A 27619-nucleotide genomic window follows, 5' to 3' on the forward strand; every position below is an offset into this window, starting at 1 on the left:
TTCCTCACCCGAGACAGACAGGATTAGGAAGCAATATTCCCAAGTTTCAAGCACCAGACCTCACAGAGTGGCTTTCGCTCAGAGCTCTGGGGAGGGGCACAAGAAGCTGCAAAGAGCACCTAAGTTAAAGCCAAGGCCATCACCAGGAATTCCACACCTACTGTTCAGGGGTCTGCGCCTCTGCTGGGAGTGGGGTGTGGGAGGCAGGGACACTGCTTCTGCTGATGTCTGAGCAGGTCACCTCTCTCCTGAGCATCAGCCTCGCCTAGCATGAAACAAATCAGCAATCCACCACCCCTAACAAAGCACGGTCCTGCTGCTCAGGACCAGGGTTTCTCCAAGCGTGAAGAATTGGGTTACTCACAGAATGGATCCAAATACAGAGATGAAGTGGCTGGTGGCAGGAGCTTGGTTACCCTCACACTCTGCACTCACACCACGTAAGGGATGCAGATGCACCACTGCATTTCTGGTGTTCCTGCTTCTTTCTTGAAACCAAGGTAGGGATCCTGAGGATCCCTGAGGTTGGAATCCAAGCCATCCCAGGGATCCAGGAGCCCCAACACAGTGCTAGCACACTTCCCTCCCCAGCCTGCAGAAGACACTGGTATAACAATGCAGGCTAAATGATCTCAGCGTCATGGGTCAGCATTTCTGACATAAAGCAATATTTAGCCTCCAGGAGAAGTCTGTGCACATCACAAGGAGACCTAGGGCTGGCTGTGAATCGGATGGGGTTTTCCTTCCGGAGCTTAAGGCAAGCCACGAGCCTAAGACCATTCTGCACAATAACCCCTTAGCATCTGTTGGGGTGCAAAGCAAGCACATGGCTTGCAGAATAAATGGCATAACCCCTGCCCCCTCCCAAAATGTCATCTACCTTCCTTCTGTCTTTTTTCATCCAGCTCTAAGCTAGCTGGGTCCCAGCTGATGAGCCCAGCAGGGAACCAGCACACAAGCACTGTCATCCCGACATGATCCCTTCTTGTCTCTGCTTTAGCTGATAGCACATTCAGAGCCTAATTGTTATCTCAGCAGAGCAACTCCATTATTCAGCCTGACACTGCCCCCCCTTCAGCTGTTTGTTGCACTGATGTTATATTAATGAGGCCTGCAAATAAATAAGTAGGAGATCAGAGTGCCTCTTGTTTACAAGAAAACGGGGGTTATTTACTTGTTGCTCAGACCACAGACCATGTGGAAGTTTTACACTGTTAGAGGGACACTGTGGGTGATGGCTGGGCCTCTCACTCAGAAACAGGACTGAACAGATCCTGCTGCTCATTTACTCATATGGCTATTCAAACAGAATCTTTTCTTACTAGTTATGCATCCCCCAAAGGCACTGGACATGGCAAACTGGTACCCAAAAGACTGAAACAACTCAGATGGCAGCAAAAACGACCCAACTGCAATGAAGGCTGTAAAGGTCTCATGGTCTCCAAGAGACCCCCAGGGGAAGAGGGCTAAGAGAAGTTAACCTGTGCTGCTGAAAGGTCTGTGTTTAGGAGTAAGAGTTTTCAGCCCTCTCAGTGCCCTTCCCATCAGTGGATGTCAAAGCCCACAAAAAGGCCACTACTTCCCTCTGCTCCTTTCCTCCTTTTTCTACAACAGTGAAAACTGAAAACTTGACTTTTCTTGAAGAATAAGTAAAAACAAAGCTGTAAATTCATACGGAGAAGGGCGGGAGATGGAGTTCAAGGAAAAATGCCAAACACTGTGTTCAAATCACACAGCTCAGAACGCTGCCAGTCAGCAGAGGCCATGGGACGATACATCCCCCTGAAACCTGTGTTTTCTATTGCTGACCCTCTCTGGGGGTCAATAGCCAATCTGGCAAGGAAAGCACAGATTTCCTACTTGAGTCCCACATCTCTGAATCCATTCAGAGCAATCTCCTGAGACTCAGAACATCCCCTGGCAAGGCACCCTGCGCTTCCCGCTTTGAAGGCTGACACACAGACCTGGTGATGGAGACAAGAAATCTGTAGCAGCAAAGCTTTGCTCTTTTCTCCTTGGACAGAGACCAAAAGCGTTGTTTTCGAGCTGGATGGTGATAAAACACTTGGTGGCAGCGCCATGCCTGCAGCCAACCTGGCAGAGCTTAGATGCAAGTCACTGGGTGGCTGGAGCAGTGCTTTTCCCCTTCTCTGCTTAGCTTAGGAGGGGTGAATAAATGACTTCTAAGACTTTGTCACTGTAACTGTCTGAATGGGTTATGGTGAAGAAAATCTCGGGCAGAGGCCGTTTTGCTTTCATCATATACCACAACCTTGTATAAGAAGAACAGCACTCAGATAAGGAACCTTTGGTTTCTGACTACTGGCAGGGCAAGGTGAATATCAAGGCAAGCCTGTAAGGCTCGTCTTATCTCTCTGTAAAGATAGCTATGACTTGCCAAACAAACCAACCCACCAAAGGAGAGTCTCAGCATTACTTAATGCTTTCATGTCTCTGCATGGTCAGAGCCACCTCTGCTCCTCTGCAGCCCCACAAGCTCCACTCTGCAGGACACAAAACGCAGCACAATACCTGCCCATTAAACATACAGGGTGGCTGGGGAGAAGGTCTAGGAAAGAGATACCAAAAGCTTGCTAATGTCCCTGGGGATGGATGGACCCTCCACAGCCACGTCCTCCTCCATGCCCAGCCCCGATATGGCCCCACCAGCCTCTGCGTTTTCCTCCCCTCCTCCATTAAAAGGAGGTTGATGCCTTCCTCCCAGGGGATGTGAGAATGAGTCACTTCAGCTAAGCTGGTGTAGAAACTGAGTTAGAGGGCAACTTCCATTTGTACTGGGGTCCTTATTCAGCTGGCAGAAACTTGTCTGCTACCCCGCCACAAGCAGCAGTGCAACAGGTTACTTGGATCCAGCACCTTCTGCTCTTTTGGCCACACACTCAGGGCAAGGGAGGCATTTTAGGAGGAGTTAATTAAGTGAGAAACCAAAGTCTTCTTTCATCCCCACCTGAGTGTCACTCCTAATGGTAACGTTAACAGACTGAGCAGAGTTTTACTGGTAAAAATGCTCCTGGGAGACATTCTGCATCCCTCAGTGGTCTGAACAGAAACAGCAGAAGCATCAACTATAGACTAATTAGCTCCCTAGTTTAATTAGCATTCTTGCAACAGTCCGTAGCGGTCACCCCGATGCTGGTAGCATCACTGGCAAGTGACAGCTGCCTGTGGGGCAGTGGGCTGAGCATCCCAGCCACGTGCCTGGATCCGCACATTAATTTCATGGGAAGCAGTAGAGTGTTTTATTCCTTGTTCTTCAGCACCGGATGGACAAAGGAGGAGACAGACACTAATCCATTCTGTCTGGAGCAAAGAGAATCATGGAACGGTTTGGGTTGAAGGGACCTTAAAGCTCGTCCACTTCCACCTGCCACTAGAGCAGCTTGCTCCAACCCAGCCTCGGACTGGAGAAGGACCAGAGATGCTCTTACCTCGGTGATGCGAGGGTTGGAGCACTTGACGTTCCTGCTGGACCAGTCGAGCCAGGGCTGTGCGGAGGGCGCGCTGCAGTGCGGCCGCAGCGTGCACTTGGCCTCGCCGCTGCACCAGCCGCACTCGAACTTGGGGTCGGCTTTGAGGCAGAGCCCGCAGCTCTCGCGCTGGGCTGCGCACTTGTAGAGGTGCACTGCGGGGAAGAGGGGACGGGCACTGAGTGCAAAGTCAAGAACTGAAGGAGTCACAGGGACTGCAGCTGCTCCTGCACTTAACAAGCAAAGGCATTTGGTGAGTTTTCATAGAATCATGGAACGGTTTCGGTTGGGAGGGATCCTAAAGACCATCTGGTTCCAACCTTCCAGGGACACCTTCCACTGGAACAGGCTGCTCCAAGTCCAACCTGGCCTTTAACACTGCCAGGGATAGGGCAGCCACAGCTTCTCTGAGCAACCTTTTCCATTGTCTCACCATATTCCCATCAGGAAGAATGTTTTCCTAATATCTAAATCTAGTATCTAATATCCTTTGGCTTAGCAAGCTGCAGACTGGACTTGCACATGTGGTTCCCACAGCCAAGGCTGTATCAGTGGCACTTAGTGAGCACCACTATCAGTGGAGCAAAGTGAGTTTGCTCTTACCCACAGCAAGATCCACCAGGACCACAATGCCTCTGATGGCAGCTAAAGCTGCTCTGCCCCAACAGCCACACTCCAGCCCCATCACCACCCTCCTTCCCATGTCTTGAAAGCCAACTCAAGCAGACATTACCTTTCAGATTCTCCGGGTTGTCAATAACAAAGTTCCCATTCCAAACCACAGCAAAGTCCACTGCTAAGTTGCTGATGTCCATCCCATCATAGAGATACTGGAGGAGAAGGTTGAGAATGAAATGGTTGGAGAATGCACCAGAGGCAATAAGAGGAAAAGAATTCTTTTTTAAAGAAACCATTATTCTCTGCCCAAAACCTGCTGATGTCTGAACCACCAAACTTCTACACTTCATCTCCAGGGTTCTGCTTTGACTTCCTCTTCCTCACCAGGAAGAGATAATTAAATCACATCTAGTCCTTGTGAGAGGTAATAGATTAATTATTCCACGCACAGTGGTTGCTCTTGTCACTCAGTCTCCACCTTATCAATACAGCCCCTCCAGTTAATCACAGTGGAAGAACTGCTGCCTTTGGGCTATCTTCTCACACAATCACCATGCACCCTAGTGTGACTGGGAGCTCCAAAATTGCACTGCAATGTTCTGCCTGATGAAATAGCTGAGAAAAGACAGATGGTGCAGAGAGGTCCTTTCCCAATCTCTGCTTCAGCCCAGTCTAGGGTAGCACCGGATCGAATTATTCACCTTCGCATGGACATCCTGGGGGCTGTGGCTGAGGGAATCTGGATGCTTTAGGTGAATTCCCAGGGGAATCTGAAATTCCCATTCTCACAATGAGCACCAATGAGGCTTTTTTTTCTGTTATTCTCTTTCAGCAAACCAAGAGCTGCTAAAGAGACTTAAAAAGGGGAGCGAACATTCCTACCTCTTTGGAATGAGGGAATGATGATAAAACCAAAGCAGATTACTTTGACTGTCCCCTGTGCAGTAGTTGTACAGCTTTAACTTCTACATTCAGTTGTACTGATTCGCCTGGCCTGGGTTGTAATGAGTTGGTGTGAAACCAGGTCTTCTGCACAAGTGGTAAGTTGTGAGTACCGCATGGCCCTTACATACTCCACCTACCACTTCCTATTAGCCTAACAGGAATAAAAGTGCTTCTCTAATGTTTATAAATCTCTTTGGATAGGAAAAGTACTCTATAGTATTAATACATTTATTACCTACCAAGCTGCAAGGCCCAAAGATGGCCAATGATATATAAATATCCAGTGAAATTGTTAAAAATTCAAAACTTCATTAACAATTTAAGACCATCTGCACTGAATATTCAAGTGGACCCTGTTCTGCTGCCTAAACCAAACTGAACGTGCCCTCTTTGCCCATGGACATCATGGGAAAGGAGAGGAAGGACCGCACTCTTCTCTTGCAGTCCTCCAGCTGGAGTGTGCCACACGAGACCAAACATGGGCTGCATTTGCCATTCACATTTTGCCATCCCTGAGTACCTGCCATGGTGACTTTGGGTGTTCTGGGTTAAAATGTGCCAGGTCCACTGGCTTGGCTAAGCCCCAGGCTATGGAGGAGAGCCACCCTCCCCTGCCTGCTTCCCCAGCAGCATCATTCAGGTGATTTCCCTCTCTCTGCTGCGCTGTGCTCTCTCCCCCAGCAATTTTCCTTTCCCCCTCCTTCCCTGCACCATGCTGCTTTTCAGCATTACTGCATTCATGCAGCTACTGTGCCCTGGAATTACGACAGCTCCCCGATAAAGGGTCTGTGATTCGCCTTATCTCCCCCATGTGAATTAGCCTGCCTTAACACCTTTGGTTGCATTCCCTCCTCCTCCTCTTTGCTGACCCCCCTCAGTCAGACAGGGAACTGCCAGATAAAGGATCTTCTCCGAGCTGGTGCTATAATGAAACACCTCACATGGCCGCGGCAGGTTCCCGCCAGGGATTCAGGATTAGTTTAACTCCAGGATTAGTTTAACTCCAGATTTTCCACTCTCCCCGTGGCTGAGCCCATGCCCTTTGCATCTGACACCCGGTTTGGGGAGCCTGCTGGTCCCTCACCGAGCTGTTCTGGCACTGGACACTGGAGCTGTTGAAGCGCAGGGCAGGCACGCGGTGGATCACACCTTGGATGCTGAGGACACACTCGTACCCACGTTGGCCAGACTGGGGCTGGGGCAGGTTTCTTGCCTTCAGCGTGATGGGTTTCACCTCTCCCACTGGGATCAGGATCTCCTCTGTGGGGAAGAGCTGGGGACAGTCCTAGTGGGGTAATGAAAGAGAAGAAAAGGTTACAGCAGTAATGGTGACCTCCAGTTCCGGCCAGGTCTTGGTCCCTGCTCTGATGGCCAGGGCTGATGTCCCAGCACATCCTCGGTGCACAGCACTGGCCACTTCTCAGTCCACCGATGCAGCTGCAGGTTAAGTGCAGAAATCGTAGAATCACAGCCTACTTTGGGTTGAAGGGACCTTAAACTTCACGCAGCTCCAGTCCTCTGCCACAGGCAGGGACCCCTTCCACTGGAGCAGCTTGCTCCAAGCCCCTGTGTCCAACCTGGCCTTGAGCACTGCCAGGGATGGGGCAGCCACAGCTTCTCTGGGCACCCTGTGCCAGCGCCTCAGCACCCTCATAGGGAAGAGCTTCTTTCTTACATCCAACCTAAATCACCACTGTTTAAGTTTGAACCCCTTGCCCCTTGTCCTATCACTACACTCCCTGATGAAGATTCCCCCCTCAGTCTCCCTGTGTTGAGGCTGACACTGATTTTCTCACCACAGAAGGAACGCTGCTATTCAGGGAATCCATGGAAGGCACTCCCCCTGCTCTGAGCTTGCCGTGGGTTTTATCTGCAGAGACACACGCTCTCACTCTGCCCTCCTGCAGCAGTGGCCGTGTGTTATCAGCTGCTCCAGCTCTGCCTGAGCCCCACTGCTCCAGGAGGGCAGTGGGCTGCTCTCAGTCCCTGGGCTGCTTCTAATCCCATTTCATCCTTACACCCTTCGGCTATGTGCAGCATGGGATGTGCTTCTCTCTCGCTACCAGGTACTGTTCTCCTCTGTGTTATCTGAGTAAAATGCCTCCAAGTGTGCCATTAATTTCTGGGGTGATGTTAATTTCTGCTCTATCTGCTCTCATCCCCTGCCATGTTCCGACACCTCTGAAACATCCCACCAGCTCACTGCGATGCTCCTGCCTGCAGCTCACAGCTGGAACTCGATGAGCTTTAAGGTCCAAACCAGTTTAACCCTAACCAGTCTGTGATTCTGAGACTTAAGCCTCCACCTCCTGGGACACAGGCACCCCAAGCTGTATGCATCAGCAAGAGCAAACCCAGACTGCTGGCCTGCACAGCCCCATGGGCAGGAGGAAGGTGATGTCCCAGCCAAGCTCAATGACTCAAACCAGCACACACCAGCTCCTGCTGCAGATCAAAGTCTTTCTGCACCTCCAGGATGCAATCAGGAGCTGCTCCAATAATGCATTTTCCAAGTCAAATGCAAACTGGGAAGTGTATTCCAGCCACAGCCTCACAGAACTATCAATCACCCTGCCAGGCCAGAGCAAAGGCATTTCAGGAGACAACCAGGAAAAGGGAGGGATGTTGAGCTCCAGGAGCAGGCAGAGGCTGCTCAGCAGGATCCTGGAGGAGGAGAAGGGAGGCAGTGGGGCTAAGACGAAACAGTACATAGGTATTTCATTTCACTTCATTCACTTCACATAAAGAATGGGACTTCATCCTTGATGATCATTCTATAAACAAGTTAAAGCTCAGGAGTTCAGAGCTCAATGCAGTGAAGGAATGTGTAAGGATAGTTCCCCAATCCCTGAAAACAGCCTGGTTTTTGGGTACAAAAAATACCACAAAACTAGAAGCAGTCTTTAAGTGTTCCATTGAAAACCATATGAAAATATTTCAAACATCTGTGTGATTGCAGTAAAGGAGCAAAGAAAAGAGCAAAATGATGCTGCCTCCGAAACTACGTATTCTGAAGACTAAGCACAGCAATTAAAACATTAAGTACACAGAAGTGATTTGCTTCACTTCTGCCACTGTCTGTCCAAAATCATGCAACTGTAAATTAATAACAAGTTTTAATATTGCAGGAGATTTTGCTATGCAAGATGCTGTCTGCAAAATAAAAGGACACTCTCCCTGCAATCATCATTCCACAGATGAGCAGATCTCCAGGTCCCCATGAGCATGAACTAGGTCATAGAACCACATGCTGGTTTGCATTGGAAGGGACCTTAAAACTCATCCAGTTCAACCCCCCCCGCCATGGGCAGGGACACCTTCCACTGGAGCAGCTTGCTCCAAGCCCCTGTGTCCAACCTGGCCTCCAACACTGCCAGGGATGGGGCAGCCACAGCTGGGATGAACAGCAAAGCAAGACCTGTCAGTGCCTGATAACTGTACAACATTCCTCCCATGAGATCTCAATATCCTCAACATTATCTCTTCATAGCACACCAGAAGATACAGGTTTTTCTCAATTTACATACCCAGAACTGCAGCACACAGAGAACAAAGGCTCTGACCATCAGAAGTATTTACATATGGTTTAGCTCTAATTTGCTTTGATCTAATGGAACTAGGTACCTAAGTACCTGTAAGCATCTGACACTGAAGGATTAATCCCAAACTGAAGTATAAAAATGGACTGACATCTCCCTTCCCTCTCCCAAATCCCACACTGGCATCCCAAGGCCCTTGCCACCCTGCCAAGCGATTCAAGTCAATCACCCAGATGCCAGCACAAAGAGAGCCATCACCATCCTCCCCAGGCTCCCACCAGCACTGCCTATGCAGGGAGAAAATCCCCGCTTCCCACTAACGACCGTGACACACGCCAAGCCACGTTCCCTTCCCAGCTCCCAGCCAGGCTGATGGGATGCTGTTTCACTACTGGCTCAGGCAAGTACTAAATGAGAACCAGATGCTACTCCAGTTTGGAGAAGGCAGGAGCTGGAACCGCTGCCTCATAAACCCTTTTAGTGGCACTTTGCCTTCTATATTTTTGATTTTATTCCTAACAGGGACTTTCACGGATTAACAGCCAAGAGCAAGTTTAAACTCCAATGTCCAGAAAGCAGCTATGCTGGGAAGGGGAAAAAAAGCCCTTTTTTGCACTGGAGCAGGTTTACAGGCTGGAAGGGACTGCCACTGTGCTGCTTGGCTCAGAGGTTCCTGCAGACCCTGCTTATCATGGATCTAACCCTCAGCTCAGCCTTTGCACCACCAACCAGCAAACTCCTAGGATTCATTGAGGCTTCCATCCATCCTGAGCGGACTTTGCATGTACATTCTAGGATGCACCACACACCTGTACCTCCTCCTGCTTTAGATCCAGCTGCATTTAAGGGTTTGCATTTAACCTCAAAGTCATATCCAGGACCAACAGGAGACAGATTGGCCCCCAGCCCTGTGCAAAGCCCATCTTTGGGAGAAAAGGCATAAAGACAACCTGCATCCCCAGAATCTTTTAGCACATCATGATTGGAAACAAAAAACCTTCAGTCTCACCACTAGTGGGAGAACCTCAGTGCACAGTCCTGAAAATAATGAATATGTTATGGACCATTATCCTTCCTGGCCACTGCCATTCGTGAGCCGACTGCTAAAGAAATGCTTCTTTCTTTAGAGACATGGGAGAGGACTTACATTTGAAATCTGCTCTCTAGAGCTAAAATGCTGGTAGCAAAAATTGCTCTGCCATCATCAGAGGTGCGTAGGACATAACAGATACTTTTCCCTTTGTTTTTCAGTGGGAAAAAAAAATCTTACACTGGGATTCTGGTGAAGAAGAGGCATACACGGGGTGCACAGTGCTGGGAAGCACCAGGGAGGCAGCTCCTGTTTGTAGAGCTTCATTCTGCACTTCCCCGCACCAGGAAGAGCTGAGCATCCAGAAAATACAGAAAAAGGGATACTGCAGCCAGAATATGCAATTTGTTCCCTGATCAGTTTACTTTGTTTTTTAATTCATGAGAAGCAAAGCCTGCAGTGAGTTAGAAAGGCCATTACCGCCTCCTCTTGCTAAACAAACACATCCTGAATCCTCTCATTATCCTGCTTGACTTCTGTGCACCAGAATAAACACAAATCTGCTGGAGAAAGACAAGCGTCTGACGCAGGAGTGGCACAGACTCTGCCTATGAAGTATCACTGCACACCATTTACAAAGGCATTTTATGCTTCTTCAACACGTTTTAGCCTCAAAGATTCCCAGGTCTATAAATATCTTAAAGCCCCCCTCAATACGCATGGCTCGGGAGTAGGACACAGCACCCATGGTTAGTATTTGTATTTAAAGCAGAGCAGTTTTAGTAGGTCAAATATTGTTCTTATTTGAATAAAAAATGCCTAGAAATGGGATTTAGCCCAAATAGAAGAAAATATACTGTTTTCATACTTTTCATCTTCAAAAACCCAGCTCTCCACATATGTTAACTTGCTACACATACTTGAAAGTTATAAACATAAATGAATCTGGCACATGAATGTAAACCTCTGGCTCCCAGCTGTGCTCCCAGTGATGCAAATTACAGACCCTGTCACTCAGGGAAACACATTATTCTTCATTTATGCTACTGGAAAGGAGAGTAGACCTTGCTCCTTAGAAACCAGACATGAAAAGAAAGGCAACTCCTACCCAGTGCCCTTCTGTCCTGAGCTCTGTGCTGTACACGTGTTGTAACCCATTCATGGATGAAGTACTGTGATGTTTTTGTTACCATTGGTACTATATGGTACTTTGTCAGACAATCACATCCCTCCAGAAGTTAGGTGCGACCCAGCAAAGTCAGCTGCTGACTCTGGTGGACTTGGATGTGGCTCCGAGTTGTCTCTTAATTACCACAGTTCCCATTTAGATATTCAACAATGTGGATTAGGAAAACAGGTATAAAGAAGTTTGATTTTGGTTTAAAGGCACATCAAGCAGCTCTTGGCATCTAAGGGCACAGCCAGAGGCCAAGGTGTTGCTCTGAAAGGATTGAGAATTTAAAGGAGTCTGCACTCAGTGGACATGAAAGAGGGACAGGATCCCACATTCAGGGTAACTAACAGGATGCACATGGTTCTGGGCTCCACTAGGATGGGCTGTAAGGATGTTTATGTATCTACATTCCTCTTTTATACATTTTAAAAGAGACATTTTACAGCCTCACACACATTAACCCAGGCACCTCAGACACATTAAAACATCACTATCACAGGCCTGATCCAAAGCTCTGTGAAGTGAAACAGGCAGTGCTACACACCCACAGACCTCTTCTTAAAGAGACTCTGCTTTTGTGGGTGCAAGCCAGCCCCTTTGCCTTCCCACTGCTCTTTGGACAGTAATGTCCAAGCAGGCATCCTTGTGGAGAAATGAAGCCTCAGGCTAAGGAAAGGCTGAGCTGCTTATCTACTTATTAACTGACCACCTGAAAACAGAGGCCTCAAAAGAGCTGCATTTACCCCATGTCAGACACTTCCCACCAGCTGGAGGATGTTAAAAACCAGCTCTGCCCTGAAGACATCTCTGCTTTAAAGGCTCTGAAGGGTCCTGTATTTATCTACACGTGACTCCAAATCCAACCTGTGATTCTATGCTTTACCTCGGTCAGTACAACCAGAAGATGGCAAGGAGCAAGTGTACAGCTCATGAAGAAGGGCCTTCTTTCCCTTATCGCCTTGTAAAGCAGCTGAGGCTTTGAGCAATTTTCCCTCCTCAAGATAGGAGCTTCAAAGGGAGTTTGTTACGCATCAAATCCCACTGGGACACAGATTCTGATGGGCCAGGAGTAAGAGGGAATATTCAAGGTATTTTCTGTTAAATTAAAGGCACAAGAAAACTTCCACCCCCGTGTGAACGTGTAAATCTTACATGAGGGAGGCACATGGGACTGAAAGTAGGGCAGCACATGCTGGTGCTGCTCGCTCCATGGTGGAGGCACTGCCATGGTTATCACCATGCTCTGGCTCCAAACCCAACCTTCTGCTACGAAGGGAGCGATGCTGGTAAGAACAAACCTTTTGCTAACACATCAGGCCATGCCACAGTGAAAACACTGTGACGTGAATTGTTTTCAGAGAGGAAACTCTTTAGGAAGCATTTACTTCATGTCCTGTGCTAGCTGGAGTGAAATGCCTGTAATAAAGGCATTAGCACCGCACTGTGTGTGCTTTAAATAAGCAAGCAAATTGGCTTTTGGTGGCTGGTTTTGCCTGTGTGTTCAGAGGTCTGGAGAAGTCAGGATGAATAGTGGAGCATCTGTATCATTAATCATCAGCTCTTATCAAAAGGTATCACTGGGAAGGTGTGATAGCACATGAAATAGCACATAACATCCCTGGTAAGAAACAACCTCTACAAGATGAAGATGACAAAGGAAGTGCTTTGGAGATGCAACAGTCCTGTGATCCCAGCAGGAATCGGCAGAGACACCAACTCCTCCACTCGCTTCCTCTGTGTGATCTCAGGCAAGCCCTGAGCGCTCCCAGGAGGAAAACTGAGCTAATGGGATTGTCCTGCTTTACCAGAGACTTCTCAAACACTTCTGAGATCATGGGGTTGAAGACCTAGAGAACTGAGAACTACAGCTGTAAAGCCTGGGAAGACAGCGATGCTTTGAGCGTGAAGGAGAAAAACCTGCACATAGCTCAAGAGAAGGAGAAGCAAAGGGTTTTGCTTTCTCTTGTGCTGAAAGGAAGTTGCTTGACTTTGAACTGGGCTGAGAAAGCTTTTGGTTTGTCCCCAGGACGGATGCTTCCCCTTGGGTATCCATTCCCTTTGCTGCATTTGACAACTCTCTGAGGCTGCTGCTGGAGTGTCCTTGTCCCTTGCCACCACCAAGGCTCCCTGTTACGCTGTCCATCCCTTGGTTCTCACTGAGGTCTCTGCACATGCAGTCCGTTAACATTTCTTGCCTTGTATCCATGTGCCTTCTGGCAGCATTTTAACCACAAAGACCCCAAGTTAAGCTTCAAGTTTAGTACTGGTTTAGCAGCAGCTAAAGTCACTTTTTTTTTAACAGGTCAGTGTGCTACTCCACTGACCAATCTCATTTTCCACTGTGTCTGTTACTCATAAGGGTTTGTCCAGATGCTGGCTAACCCTAACTGTCCTTTCTTCTAAGATTCATGTATGTCCTCACTCCTGCCTTTCCCACTTCCCAAACCACAACATTTTTCAAAGCACTTTTTAAACCCTCTTTTATCTCCTCAGTGCTTTAGGACCTGCACTCATTTCAGGTACTACAAAGCTAGTGGAGGGGCAGTAAGGATGAAGACCAGAACGCTACCAGCATCGGAGGCTGTATCTGCTCTGTCTCTAGTGAGCCTGAAGCAGGCAGTGGTGTGGGAATTGGACAAGACAACGGGTGCAGAAAACTCAGACCAAGGGGTTAGTGGTAATCTTTGATCAGGAATTGATCAGAAACTCCTTTCATCCATGGATCCCTCTGCCTCAGGACATGCAGGAGACCTGGCAGAGCTGTTAATGGGCTATACCTCCTTCCAACCATTAAAAGCATTTTTGGACTTGAGCCCTGCACCTTTTATTAACTGTTAAGAGAGATGGCTCGTGCTCCACAGTGCTGGAACCTGCATCAGTTCTCTTTTCCAAACTCTGGGGCTGTTCACGTCTGTAATTCCCTTCTTAATCAGTTCACAGTCAAGCTCCTGCCATAAATATCAGACCTGCCAACACAACCCACTGAATGGGTCCCACCAAGAGCTCTGCATCTGACTTGCTGCTTGCCATCAGGAGTTCCAAGACGCATCGCTTTAGCTTGACTGACCATTTCTTCCCACGCTCCTTTAAAGCCACATCTGCACCTTCAATACCAGCCAAGAGAGGTGCCCTGACCCATGGGAAGCCGAAGAACTTCACATTACATTGGTTATGCCACCTGCACCATAGAAAAGCAAAGAAGAAAGGGCTAAACCCCTGGTCCAGTACCTCAGAGACATTGATCCGACCCTCCTGAAAGGAGCACGTGGTGGGGTCGTGGGTGCAGAGGTTCCGGTATTTGCACCAGTGGCAGCGGAAATCACTGTTCACACAAGACAGGCACCTGAGGGGAGAAAGAGGAGTTTTAAAGGAGGTTATCACCTGGGGGGGGGCTATAGGATAAGAGACAGGCCCAGCCAGGAGCCCAGGCTCCTTCATGGGAAAGCAATTCCTTTGGAGGGACGGTTAGTTCCAACAGACACGTTTGGGAAAACACATGCTCAAGAGACAGTTTAAGCAATTCATTCACTAATAAAACAGAGGCTGGGATTTATTACACGTCATTGCACTGGTGTCAAACAAGGCACAATATTGCACAGGCACCAGACTTGGGGTTTTTTTTTAGTTCCTGGAAAGTGGAAAACAAGGCAAGGCTGGGAAAAGCTGGATCAGTTGTTTTACAAGTCAGGAACGCTTCAAGTCAACAGTAACACCTCTGCTCGGCCTTGGAGCACAGTGAGTCCAGCAAGTGCTTTCATAGAATACTTTTGATTCACGTTGGGAGAAATTAACTGTCTATGAAAGGCTTCTGAAAGAACACAGACCCTTTTCAGACATGGGGTGGCCCCAGCTGCCAGCGAACTGCCTGGGGGGGGCTCATTCCACACTAACCGGCTGCCCCTTAGACACATGCTCCATGAGAGCTGCTGATACCTGCAGTGACCCCCTCCTCCGTCTCTGAGGCCAGCCCTCTGTGCCATGTGGCACTGTTCTGGTGACAGTCTGCATAAGCTGTGCCTGTGGTATTCAGCTCCATGGTGTAACCTGCAGCTCCAGAGATCACGGTGCTGTCTGGAGTGGGCAGGGATGCACTGGAGTGATCCCAGCATCAGTGCAGGCAGATGAGCATCAGCAAGGAAGCAGGAGTATGGCTTTAGGCAGAAAACTCTGGAACATGAGGAAAGCAGGGCTCAGGGCACAGGCTCTGTTGCCAGCTGGGCAATGCCTCTCACAGGCTGCTGCCACAAGGACACGTTTGAGTTTTAATACCTCAATTGTGTTTTCCTTCTGAGGCATTCCTGGTGACCTTAATAGCTAAGGAAGCTTATTCTAATCATGCACATGCAAATCTGGAGAAGGATATCCAGTGCTGCAAGCTTTTTTAATTACTCATTTGTTTGACCCATTTCAGTCCATAGCACTTCTCCCTCCTGCCCCACCCTGGCCTCCAGCTTTCCCAAGTGGTGCCAGGGGAGGAGGACCTCTGATCACACAGGCCCATGGCCTTCATTGCAATGAAGTCTCAGGATCAATAGGTCTCTCTTCTCCGCTGGCTGAGACCTGTTTTCCTTCCTCCATTTTGCATGCTGTGATTTATTCCTGCCAGGCTGGCTCCTGCCCTTGTTGAACTCCCTGATAACGAGTCTGGTATGATCCAAGTGCTGCAAGATTTACCACCCCGTTAGCACTTTATCTCCAGATACAAGCTGGTGGAAAGGCATGGTCAGATGAAGCCAAATGACAGGCCAGGGAAGATAAATTGCCTTTCTTGATTCAAACTCTAAGTGTAAACAGGGGTCTCTGTGATGCCATCCCTCATACAAATTCAAACCCACGAGGATGCAGAGGAACTGCTGGAGGGACTGCAAGTGATCACAGCCAGGAGAGGTTGGTGCTGGAGAGCCCAGCTGAGGGGCAAGGACATAAGGACAGAGCTGTGCACAAGAGGGAGCACAACAGAATCACTGGGGTAATGGGTACATGGAGAGGCACCATGTGGGGACCGAAGGACTCACAGGACTCCTTTCATCCTGGTACCTCCGCTCAGTACTTCAGGTTTTTAAGCTGTTCTTAAGGCCAGGCAGCTGAATGCTATGTTCATGGGGGATACATTGCCACGATGCTCAGTAGCACTGAGCCCCACATGGAGCAGCCCGATGCTGGTGTTTTAGAGCATCCTCGCAGCAGCCAGCACACTGCTCTCCTGGGCAGCGCAGTGTGGAAGGGCTCTGCCTCCTCTGGCTGCCTGCAGCCCATCTCAGCGCCCTCTGCTCTGCCTCCACCAGCTGCCTGCAAAGCTGCATCCGAGTTCACAGTTGCAGGATCGCGCAGCTTGGGGGCACCAGCAGGTTAAGGTTTATTCAGGCTCGCTCCACCTGCATCTCCCAAGGCACAGAAAGCAACACAAGCACCCAGAGAAGTTCAGAGAAGACAGACACTGGTGGGCTCCCCTTCAAACGCACGTGTCTGCTGGATGAACCAAGTAGAGCAATAACCCTGCCAGCTGATCCCAAAGCCCAGCATCCATTTCACAGACTGAGATGAGCTCTTAGGCAGAAGCTCTTCCCTGTGAGGGTGCTGAGGCGCTGGCACAGGGTGCCCAGAGAAGCTGTGGCTGCCCCATCCCTGGCAGTGCTCAAGGCCAGGTTGGACACGGGGGCTTGGAGCAAGCTGCTCTATGGAAGGTGTCCCTGCCCGTGGCAGGGGCTGGAGCTGGATGAGCTTTAAGGGCCCTTCCAACCCAAACCAGGCTGGGATTCTGATTCAGAGGGTGTTTGGCTCTGCTCAGGGATGGGAAGGGAGCACTCACAGCTGGTGGGCACTGCAGTTGTAGAACTTGAACTCCGTGCTGACAAACATCCTCCCGGTCTCCCGCGACTTCAGCTGCAGCACCACGCCGAACCAGTCTGGGGATGCAAACCAGAGCCCATCAGTCCTGCCAGCAGTAAGGAGGGAAGCAACAGCAGACACAGAGGCACCCACTCCCCACCTGTCAGTGTGCTCAGCCATCCGCTCCTGGGGTAGAAGGTGCAAGTCAGGTAGCTTCCATCTCCCTGCTCCCCCCATGGTGAGTCTGCAGCAGTTCCCCAGGCTGGGGGCTGAGCATCCCCCTCAGATCCTGCCCTCGAGCACCCCATGGTGCCTGGCTGTCTGTCTCCAGCAATGCCGCCAAACTCAATCAGGCTTGATGGCAAAATGCATTGGAGAGACAGGGTCTAAGCACTGCACTGGGTCCCGGTCAAAATGATTTTGGAATCTCAGCCTGTTCCCTAAAGGATTCTGTCTCCAGTATGAAACCACTGAGGAGCAGCCTAAGACTTGAATAAGAGACAATGCTGGAAATGAGGGCGTTAGCGAAGCTCTTAGCACTGAGTTAATTAAGAGCAGACTGCTCTTCTGGAGCTGCTGTAAGTCTGCGCTAGCACTACTATCATGGCAGCTCTCAGCCCCAGTGTTCACCAGTCTCCGGCTCCATATAATCCCTTGAAACACAAAGATACCAGCAGGGAAATACAGTTGACACATGGAAGGATGCCAAGGAGAAAATGAGTTTTGGTTATGGGAAGAGAGAATCTGACAGCAGTGACATTAATGAAGAAACAACCCAAAGATCGGGACCGGAAAATAGAAACTACATCCACCTACTCGTGGGTGCTGAGCCAGGCCCAGGGGAGGGCTCCCATACTCCAGATCCACCCCGAGAGGCAAGGCTGTGGCTCAGCCGTTGTGTTACTGTCCAGAAGTCAGTGACTTACCTTGCTCCACGGGTATGGCAGGAACATCTTTTGCTGCTGGTGAAACACACACCACTCGGCTGCCCGAAACCTGCCCTTCCACCTCTGTCAGGTTTCCAAAGAGGCAGGTGACCCCAGCTGACAGGTCCGGAGCATCACTCACGAGCAGGCTGAGCTGCAGCAGGGAGCGGAGCAACAGAAGGAGACAAAACACAGCCAGGAACCTGTTAGCAGGCAGAGCTGCCCCAGTTGCCTTTGTATTTTCAGCATCTGCTGCTTCCGCATTCAGTACTGATCCCCCTACATGACCCATCCACCCACAGGAGCTGGCCAACTGCCCTTCATGGGAAGCAGAGGTGGAAGCCAGCCAAGGATGAAGGTTCTTTACTGCTACAAACCCCACCTTGCTGAGCCTGGGGGGGTCTGCGGTTCAGGAGAGGTGGCAAATGCAGGCTTCTGTCCCCCTGGTTGCTCTACAGAAACACTGCCACCCTCACACAGAAACCTGTGACAGCAGCAGCAGCACGTTGCCCTCTCATGCATGAGAGAGCAGTGACTGCCCCACAACAGCCTTCTGCATGCACAGGAGATCCAGCCCTGCCTGAGGCTCGTGTGGCCATCAGAAGCAAGTCCCCACTGATCCCATCATGACTGGGGACAGTGGCCATGAAAAACCCATGTGGGAAGGGCTGAGTGGCCTCCCAGAGCCCCACACCATCCATCACCGAGTGCCGGCGGGGAGCAGGCAGGGGCTGCAGCAGGACCAGCTGCCAGGGGGTGCTGGGAGGCTCTGAGAGCAACAGCTGGGATGCTTCATTGAGCCAGGCCTGAGCACAGCTCACAGATGAGCTTTGGGGGAAACAAAGCCTTTCCTTTCAACAGCTCATGAAACCAGACCAAGAGAAATGTGAGCTGAGGCCTAAGGGGAAGGGGAATTTGTTTCTTCCCTGGCTCGGGTGACCCCTTTCTCCCCTCACAGCCCCTCTGCGAGCCTGACTTCATGAGAAAACATTTGTGCCAATGGGAAGCAGAATGGGCTGCTCATTATGAACCTCTCCCCAACAAGTCTACCCCTGGCCAGTAGCACTTACCGGCAGGCTGTGCTCGGAGACAGAGATGCTGCTGGGCTGCACGGTGACGGTCATGCACTGGCTGATGCTGCCTGCAAATCGGTACGGCTCGTCTGCTCGCTCGCAGCTATCCCTCGGGGAGCACCTGCCACACAGGAGCACACATCAGAGCACTGCAAGAGGTCAAACAGCACGAGGTGCTACAGCTGAGACGAGCCCAAAGGGAGGGCAGAGCCAGGGGAAGGGGGGTATCAGCATGACGGGGTGTTGCTCTGCACCGTGACCAGGAATCAGGTTAGGATCAAGGGGTGCTGGAAAACAGACTGTGATCAGAGGGAAGAGAGACCACAAGGATCTCATGAGCTATTCCCAGTCCTGCCAGCACTGGGATGCAATCCAGAGCTGCTGAATCCCGTGTGTCAGTGGTGCAGGGTGAGCCAGGCATCCTGCCACTGCTTGCTGCCCTTGCAAGCCATAAATTCATCACCTACACAGAAAATAGACCATAAAGCAATAAAAGGCAGTAACAAGATGATGCCCCCATTCCAATTAAAACAAAACCACATCATTCACTAATCACCTCCTGGAGCTGAGGAGTGTGGCAGGGCCGGGAGTGGGACCTTCTGGCAGCTGCTGGCTGGGCTTTGGCTGGTTTTCACGCCTTCCCAGCTCTGTCCCATCAGGAATGCAAGCTTCCGAGCATGGCATGGTGACCAGGACTGCCCCAGCATGCCCTGTGCTCCAGGATGGCTCAATATCCCTTTTTTTTACAGCAGGTGTCCTTAGGATGGAGTGAAATTAAGCTGTTTCAAGCAGACAGAGGAGCCACCACCAGAAAACCATGGAAGAATCAGTGTTTCCAAGCAGGTAACAGAGGCTGCAGCGCAGCACTGGCATCCCTCCTTGATTTTCTGTTTTATGTCATTTTGGGAAAATCCTTTTATCCCACCCTCCCTGGGCACAGATGACATACTGGCCTTTTGGTATGAATGGCCTCAATAAGCTTTCAGCACACTTCATCACTTTTCACTCCTTGCTCATCTTGGATCCTATTTCAAATGGTGGCACAAAGCTCAGAGGACTGAGATGCTGTCACCAGCCACAGAGGCCGCCAGCAAATTCCCTTCTGACAGTTACTTCTGTGTACGCGTTACATGAATGAAGGAGGTGCTGCTGTCAAACTCCTGCTTTTCCTGGATCCCTGGTGAGCAGCTCGGCTGTTCCCAGACACACACATCAGCAGGAACATGCTGTGTCTACACAGAGGCTGAGTTTGCCAGGCACATCCAGCTTTGGCCAGCTTACAAGTGCTTGGCAAAACCAGGGCTTCCCACTCTGCAACACTGGACCATCACCTTCCCCAGGAGGCTTTCTGATTTTGACTATGGAAAGTGGGCCTTACCCTTTCCCATTCCAAGGCACCCATGCGACCCCTGCTGTTCCCACCCTCTCGCCTTGTACCTTTTCTTTTTGGAGCATAATGGAGCTAAATATGAACGATGCCAAAGGGAGAATTATTGAGGTTTAAGCGAATCTGTATGATAGCTTTAAAGTGAGCTCTTGACTGGAGCCTTTATCTCACTGACTTGCTGGAATGGCTCTTTTTTATCGTACTATTTATGGCAACAGCCCTAACAGAGATAAATGGGTCTGTAGACAATAACACACTTGCAGAGAGCGGCACATGGAAGTCCTGCAGGTTCCAAATCCCACTGGGCTGAAGCAACTCTTCAACAATCTTCTTGAGGCCTCTGCTTGCTCCCAAAGGACACTGTTTGTAGAAGAGGAGCACAGGATCCTGCTCTCACATGTAGAGGATGAGCTGGGATGGCAGCAAGCCCCTGGCTGGAAGGACACTGTGGAGGCACTGGGCAGGGACACTGGGCTGCTCAGCATTGGCACTGCAGCTCTGCAGGAGGACAAGCACCTTTCCCTGCCTGCTTAGTGCCATGGGTTAGTGGTGGCCTTGGCAGCCCTGGGGTAAAGGTTGGATTTGATGATCTTCAAGGCCTTTTCCAACCTGTTTGAGTCTATGATTCTAAGGTGCTATGTTTTAGCACCTTCTCAAATGTCCTGCACCCAGATAGCCCATTCATAAACACCCTTGAATTCTAAGCATGCACATGTATGTGCAAGCACTCCTCTGTGCACCAGAGCCTTAAGCCCTGACTCAGGCCCCTAAGAAATAATACTACACAAAGAGCACACTAACAAGGCTTGATGTAATATCGGATAATGAAAGCTTACACCAGGACAACTCAGACCCTTTGAGTTTTCCTTTATCATTCCTCTCTGTCTGGTGGTGTGGAAGGCAGGACACACTTCCTGATGGGATGGGGCAGTGGTCTGGTCATCTATCTCACATCCATCTGTGCTCAGACATCCAACACGTCACTGAAAACTCTGATTTCTTTCCTGGCTCCCTGCTAGCTCAGTACCTGCACACCCATGCTCTCAGCTAAGCCTCTGGCAAGTGCAAATGTGGATGCCAAGTGCCCAAGAGGAGCTGCCTTATGGGCTGTCCTGCCCTGCTCTGCTCCTCAGCAGGGTGCAACTCTTGGATGGACACCCCAAGCTTCGGCATCTTGGGTACCCCCAGCCCAAGTAGCAAAACCCCACAACAAGCAGTGGGAAGAAGCATCTGGATTTCAGTCCCCAGGTGTCACAGTGCTGGTTTTACCATGCCCACATGTGCTGGTGTTTACCAGGCACCCTCTTGCTCTTTTAAGGATAAAATCATTTCCTGTTCTGCCCCTCACCCTTTTACCAGCCCTCAGAAACCACAGCACGAGCGTCATACACCCTGACCCACAACCCTTCCACTGAGCAGCTGGTCCATCTGGCAGCAGGGACACGGAAGAATTAAGAGAAGAGAGATGACAAATTCAGTACAAACACTCCAGTGCCTGGGGCCTCCAAACAAACTATGACAGAGGCTTCAGGAACAGCAAGAGAAACTCAATTATTTACAGCTTAAGACCAAAGCTAAAAGATGATCCTTGCTCCAAGCAGGCCAGGGAAGTGCAGATGCTTGAAGGGAGGGTTGAGAAATACCATCAGGGAAGAAACCCTTGTTGGGAATAGGTTAGTGCTGAAATGTCATGGCCAAAAGGGCAGAGGAAATGACACTCTTCTCTCCTCTTGACATTGAGGGTTTTCTGTCTGCAAAATGAAGATAACAACCTTTACCTGCTTCCCAGGTGGTTCATGAAGATTCAGTTCATTAGCATTAGGCAAGCACTCAGTGATCCTTGCAGAGGAGCTGCTGCAGGAGGCTGAGGCGCGACTCCAAAGACCCACAGGTACCAATGCAGCCATCCCCTCCTACTGCACAGCTGTGCCAACCGCTGGAAAGGCACATGGGATGGCTACCCCGAGGGAAGAGCCAAAGGGGTGGGAACCAGCAGGACTGGAAATCACTTCCTTCTGACAAAGCCGCTGTCACAACAAAGCTTTTGGACACCACCACAGGTATGGTGGCTTTGCTGTGGGGCTGGACAGGCTCGTCGGAAAGGGGGAAAGCTAAAGAGTAATGCTGCCAAGGCTCTCCTGCATCTCCCGGAGCGTGGCCACGACTCTGTGCAAACCGAGCAAAGCCGCAGGGAGCCAGTTTGCAGCCCAAAGCCCACAGGTCCCAAATCCAGGCCGGATTTGCGGAGGAGCCTGTCATTCCCTGCTCCCCCCTCCAGCACCTGCTCCTCAGGCAAGTGGCCAACTGCTGCTGTGGGGGCCCTGAACTCTGCCTCCACCGATTTCCATGCATTTAACGGGGCTGCTCTGCAAGCTGGCATGCGGCCGGAGGGATTTCTATTCCTCTCCTCGAGGCTTTCCCTTCCTCTCTCAATCTCCCTTTGCCCGCTGGTCCCCCTTCCGCCTTAGGAAGTGATGGGTATTATGGCAGGGGAGAGAAAGGAAGGACACAGACACCTCCTGAATGCAGAGAGCATTTCCTGGAGCTCCCCCGAAATAAAAACCACCAAACCAACCCTTAGCCCTTTGTGCCTGTTGATGTGTGAGGGGCTGCCAGCTCCCAGCCCTGCGCTGCCGCCTCTGCCCCATTGGGAACAGCTGGAGCACAGACCCCCTGACCCTTCCTTGCACAATACAACCACCTCTTCCCGATAGACTTAACAGGACTTGGGTGCTCTGCTCTGTTCCAGTGCAGCAACCTCTCCCAAACCACAGTCCTACTCATATACTCAAGCCAACTATTGCCTTTACTAATTCCCTCTCCACTGGGAGGGACTTGCTTGGGCAAGAGAAGCGTGTAAAACACAGGGTCTTCACTCCCATGAATATAAACTCTGCTTTCCCATTGCATGCACAGCACCCTCTCCACTCCTGAAGCAGGAATTTGGTTTCCTTTACCTCTTTCACAGCAGCTCAGGGCATTCAATGGCATTCATGCTGCAACACAGGGAATGTACACACACACACACACACACACACACACACACACACACACACACACACACACACACACACACACACACACACACACACACACACACACACACACACACACACACACACACACACACACACACACACACACACACACACACACACACACACACACACACACACACACACACACACACACACACACACACACACACACACACACACACACACACACACACACACACACACACACACACACACACACACACACACACACACACACACACACACACACACACACACACACACACACACACACACACACACACACACCGGGGAAGGGAAAAATGGATTTAAGGAACTTCAGCCTAACACTGAGTGGGAGGTGCCTGGTGGCTTTGAAAGCTGCTCTTCCCATCACCACCAGCAGCTCAAATGACCTGGACAAGGCTGGACTTACATGTGGTGGAGCGTGCACCAGCCGCAGTGCGGGTCTCCGGAGCTCAGGCATTCCCCACAGGTCGTGTACTGCTCACAGGACTCCACAGGCACCCGGGACACCTGCAAAGGAAGCAAAAGCACAGCTCAGGGCTCCTTCTCCTTCTTTTGGCTTTACAGACCAGGTTGGACAGGGCTTTGAGCAACCTGGTCTCCTGGAAGGTGTCCCTAGGAAGGAACTAGGTGAGCCTTAAGGTCCCTTCCAACCCAAACCATTCTGTGATTCTCTAAGTAACGCAACAGTGATTCACAGACTTCAACCAATTTGTTCCAACATCCATGCAGAATTCAGCCAAGAGCAGGAAGCACTGGGGTTGGAGCCATGGAGTCACTGCATCCCTTGGGTGCTGTGAATCACAGAGCCCCAGCTCCCTCCTGGCGCCCGCTCACCAGGAGCCCTCCCGACCTCCCTGCCCAGAGATGCTCCAGTAATGGAAGCTGCGTCCTCTCCTCTCTGATTTACAGCCTGCTGTCTCACACGTGCCACGGGGAAGCTGCCTCAGGGAGGAGAGCTGGCAGGGAACAAAATCCCTTGGGATATCGCAAGTTGGAAGCTTATTCAGCTCATGACTTGCTCCTCCTTGGCCACCCTGAGCCCTTCCAGCACCAGCATGGACTTATGCTTGTTTGGAACACACACACACACACACACTGACCCTGGCAAAACTCCCTCCAGGTTGCCTATCTCTCCCAGGCAAGAGATTCCAGAGCAGAAGAAAGAGGGAAGCCCATGAGGGAACACCAGCCCAGGTCACTGCTTCAAATCTCCTCTTGCACTTAATCATACACCCCCACAACATCCCTGTGTGATGCTGAGGTGTAGCATGGTCCTGACCCATTTATCAACACAGAAAACCCCAAAGGCTCCAAAATGACACCAAGCTTTAACCATGGGTCATTGCTTGACTCCAATGAAGAAATGCCACTTTAACCTTTCCAACCCATCCCTTGCCACTTCCAGCGGGCATGGGATGATTGCACCTCCTGTTCTGACGCTGCCCTCCTGCGTTAACCCATTCCCACTTCAATCCACTTCCATCCCTATTATCCAATAGTGTAAATAATTATTGCTCCCCTCAGGCCCTGGGAGCAACTGCAACTGGCTGGAAACTAAACCAACTGCGGGCACTGCACTCGCTCTGTCCGTCAAAACAGCACCCGGCTCCCAGCAGCTGGGGTGCGCGGGGTGAAAGGAGCAGTGTCTTGCCAAACAATGGCCACTTTCATGCCAAGTGCTGTTGACACAGTGAGAATCCAGTTCCTCTCTAGAGATGACACCAATAGGGCTGCTATTCTTCTTGTTTCCTACTCGACAGCTTCTCCTAAAACAAGAATCGCGTGTGGATGCGCAGGGCTGGGGTGGTTTGGTGCTGGGATGAAGTCTGTGGACAAGCACAGGGCTCAGCTCAGGGATGCTAAGAGAAAAGCAGCCCTGGAGCACAGAGAAGCTGTGGCTAAAGACCTCAAAGCACTTCACAGACATGGTGGGAGCAAACCCACCAGCCTGGCGTCAGGATCAGCCTCCCTGGGGTGTCTTCCAAACCAAATGAGCACCCATGGAGGCTGTGGTGGCTCTCAGCCACGGGAGACACCGGCCAAGGAAAGTCATTGGGTTTCCTCTAGGATGTGCTCAGCATGTTGAGCTGTCTTGGGGGGGACACCCCAGAGCTGAGGACACCCCTGAAATCATTGGGCATTGCTGATCCCCCACGTCCTCCCCACCATGTGAGACTTGACAGGATCTGTCCCTGTGATTTATATGCAGCTCAGGGACTTGCTTCATGTTTGTGAGGAGCAGGATGCTCTTGCAGCACTCTATAAATAACAGAGAATTTGAATTATATGAATAACAGTTCATTATGGATGATTTTATGTTAGGCATTTGGGTTCTTTTCCTGCACAGAAGCTGTGGCTTTTGCACATGGTAACTCTTTAAAAATGACACAGACATTTTGAACAACACCTGGAATCGCAGTTTCTAACCCAGAAGGGACTATTTGATCCTTTCTTTGTGATGCCTACAAAATGCAAGGCAGAGAACTTCACCCCTTCATCTCTTTGCAAGAGTCAGTGCCTGGTGCCTGATGCAACCAGGGCAAAGGCATCACCTCAGCTGGGGGACCTGCTCTGACCAAGAACAGTCACAGGATCCCTCTTGGTCAGCAATGCTGTAGCCCTGGCTCCTTAGATAACTCCTGTGGTCCTGGCTGGAGGAAAGCCTAAGACTTTGGAGGAGAATAAACCACCTGCTTTTCTCTAATACTTATGGCTATGACTTTGAAATTCACCCTTCATGAAAATTAATGCCTGAAACCCCGCATTGCTGCAATACCCAGATCAACATTTGAATGAAGAAGTTCAAAACCATGATGAACAGAAGGCACTGAAGTATCTGCATGCATGAAAAAGATTTGGGGGTCTGCACTATGTGCCCAGTACCAACCCATCATCAACCACCCTTCCCATCCATGATCCACATACTGAAAATAGTCCAACCCTCTAACAAACATGTTTCATTTTAACAGGAGAACAAGACAAATCCCATTAAAGAGTAGGATATATCCATATCTTATCCCATACCTATCACAAACACAGAAGACTGAAAGCTCTATTTCCTTCAGAGACAGTAAAGAAGTAAAGCTCAGATGTGCTTATTCTTCCTGACGGCAGGCTGGAAAGCTTTACATATTTTTAAGCTGTTCTCTGCCAGCTTAACTATCATTATGAGACCAAAGCACTTGTGTGTGCGACACGGAACATCAATGCCTGTAGGTGGAAGGAAAAACAACATGGATCAGGGTGGAGGACACAGACTCCCAAGTCCAAGAGCTTCCCCCCATACTCCTTTCAGCCCCAGGCTGCCATCAAGGAGAAGACAAGAAGAGAGGGAAAAGGCAAAGGAGCAGCTGATAAGGAAGGAAATAGTAACAAAATGAGACAAAAAAGCACTGAAGGGAAAACCAGAAGGAAAGACAGAAAACAGAAGAGGGATTGCTGATAGTTTCTGGTATGGCTGCTGCCATAAACACAGTTGCCTGCATACGATCATGGAATGGCTTAGGATGGAAGGGACCTTAAAGCTCCTCCAGCTCCACCCCCTGCCATGGGCAGGGACCCCTTCCACTAGAGCAGCTTGCTCCAAGCCCCATCCAATCCTGCCCATGAGCTCTGCAGTATCGGCTCCGTGCACCCACGGCTCTCAAAGGCTGAGAGCAGGAATGGAGTGGGTGCAGCCACCAAGTACTCGCTCAGTAACCCCAGATCACGGCCACCCTGGGTCCTGCCCAGCCCCGCTCTGATGGCCACAAGCACTGCTGGCATCCTCATCCCAGCATCCTGGTCCCAGCGGGCACCAGCACCTCGCAGCTATGCATAACCAATGTGACTCCCATCTGTCACAGCCTGGTCTGTTTGCTGTCTCCTCCTTGCCAGCCCCAGGGGCAGCTCTGTGTGCAGCAGGACAGTTTACTGGGAAAGGGCTTTGGGTTTCAGGGTTTAGTTTTTCCATGCAAAGTCTTCTCATAGTTTACATTGGAGAGGTAAGTCAGGGGAATGCTCCTGGCACTCACAGCAAACACCTGAGAAGGTCTATCACCACTTCAGGAGTGTATTCCCCACCCCAGACAAAGCCCTGTTGCCTGCACTGAACTCATCCACGATCTCCTGTGGTACCCAGAGCAGAGCTCCTGACGCCAGCTCCCATCCTTGCATCCAATGAGTACTTGCAGACCTCACAGTCATGCTTGAGCTTCTGAAAGTGAATGATGGTTTTGGATGCCTGAGATTTCTGCTCTAGCTACCAGAAACAGGAGGTGAGAGGTCCTGAAGCCACACAGAGCCATGCAGGAATGTTCCAAATGCAGCCTCAAACCCTGCACCTCCTCTCCCTGCAGAGCCTGGAGATGCCTGCAGAGCCACGATACCTCTGCTGAAGCAGGCAGCAGGTCATTTTGGGGATAAGGAAGAAGGACAGGAGCTCCACATCACTATGGTCACAGCAAATGCAAAGTGATAAAGCAGTTCAGCAGAGCTGAGGAGCATCTGCTTGAAGGACAAGAGCCAAGAAACCAACACTTCAGGGGAACTTCCTTACTCCTGAGGGCAGAACCCTCCTCCCGG

General features: G+C 50.4%; 1 protein-coding gene across 3 annotated transcripts in view; it reads right to left on the reverse strand.

The window, feature by feature from the left end:
• Nucleotides 1–27619, reverse strand: part of PLXNA2 (plexin A2) — a 169871-nt gene that overhangs the window by 54216 nt on the left and 88036 nt on the right. For all 3 annotated transcript variants that reach the window (XM_057400688.1, XM_057400687.1, XM_057400689.1), the window contains exons 5-12: nt 23463–23563; nt 18620–18743; nt 17550–17703; nt 16604–16700; nt 14023–14137; nt 6136–6336; nt 4222–4318; nt 3450–3643 (exon numbers count right to left, since the gene is read on the reverse strand). In XM_057400688.1, coding sequence (XP_057256671.1) covers nt 3450–3643; nt 4222–4318; nt 6136–6336; nt 14023–14137; nt 16604–16700; nt 17550–17703; nt 18620–18743; nt 23463–23563 — 1083 coding nt within the window. The remainder of the gene's footprint in view (nt 1–3449; nt 3644–4221; nt 4319–6135; nt 6337–14022; nt 14138–16603; nt 16701–17549; nt 17704–18619; nt 18744–23462; nt 23564–27619) is intronic.

This window comes from Pezoporus wallicus, unplaced genomic scaffold, assembly GCF_028554395.1.
Source record: "Pezoporus wallicus isolate ANWC-B61680 ecotype Strahan unplaced genomic scaffold, APGP_CSIRO_Pwel_v1 scaffold_7736, whole genome shotgun sequence".
Taxonomy (NCBI): Eukaryota; Metazoa; Chordata; class Aves; order Psittaciformes; family Psittacidae; genus Pezoporus; species Pezoporus wallicus.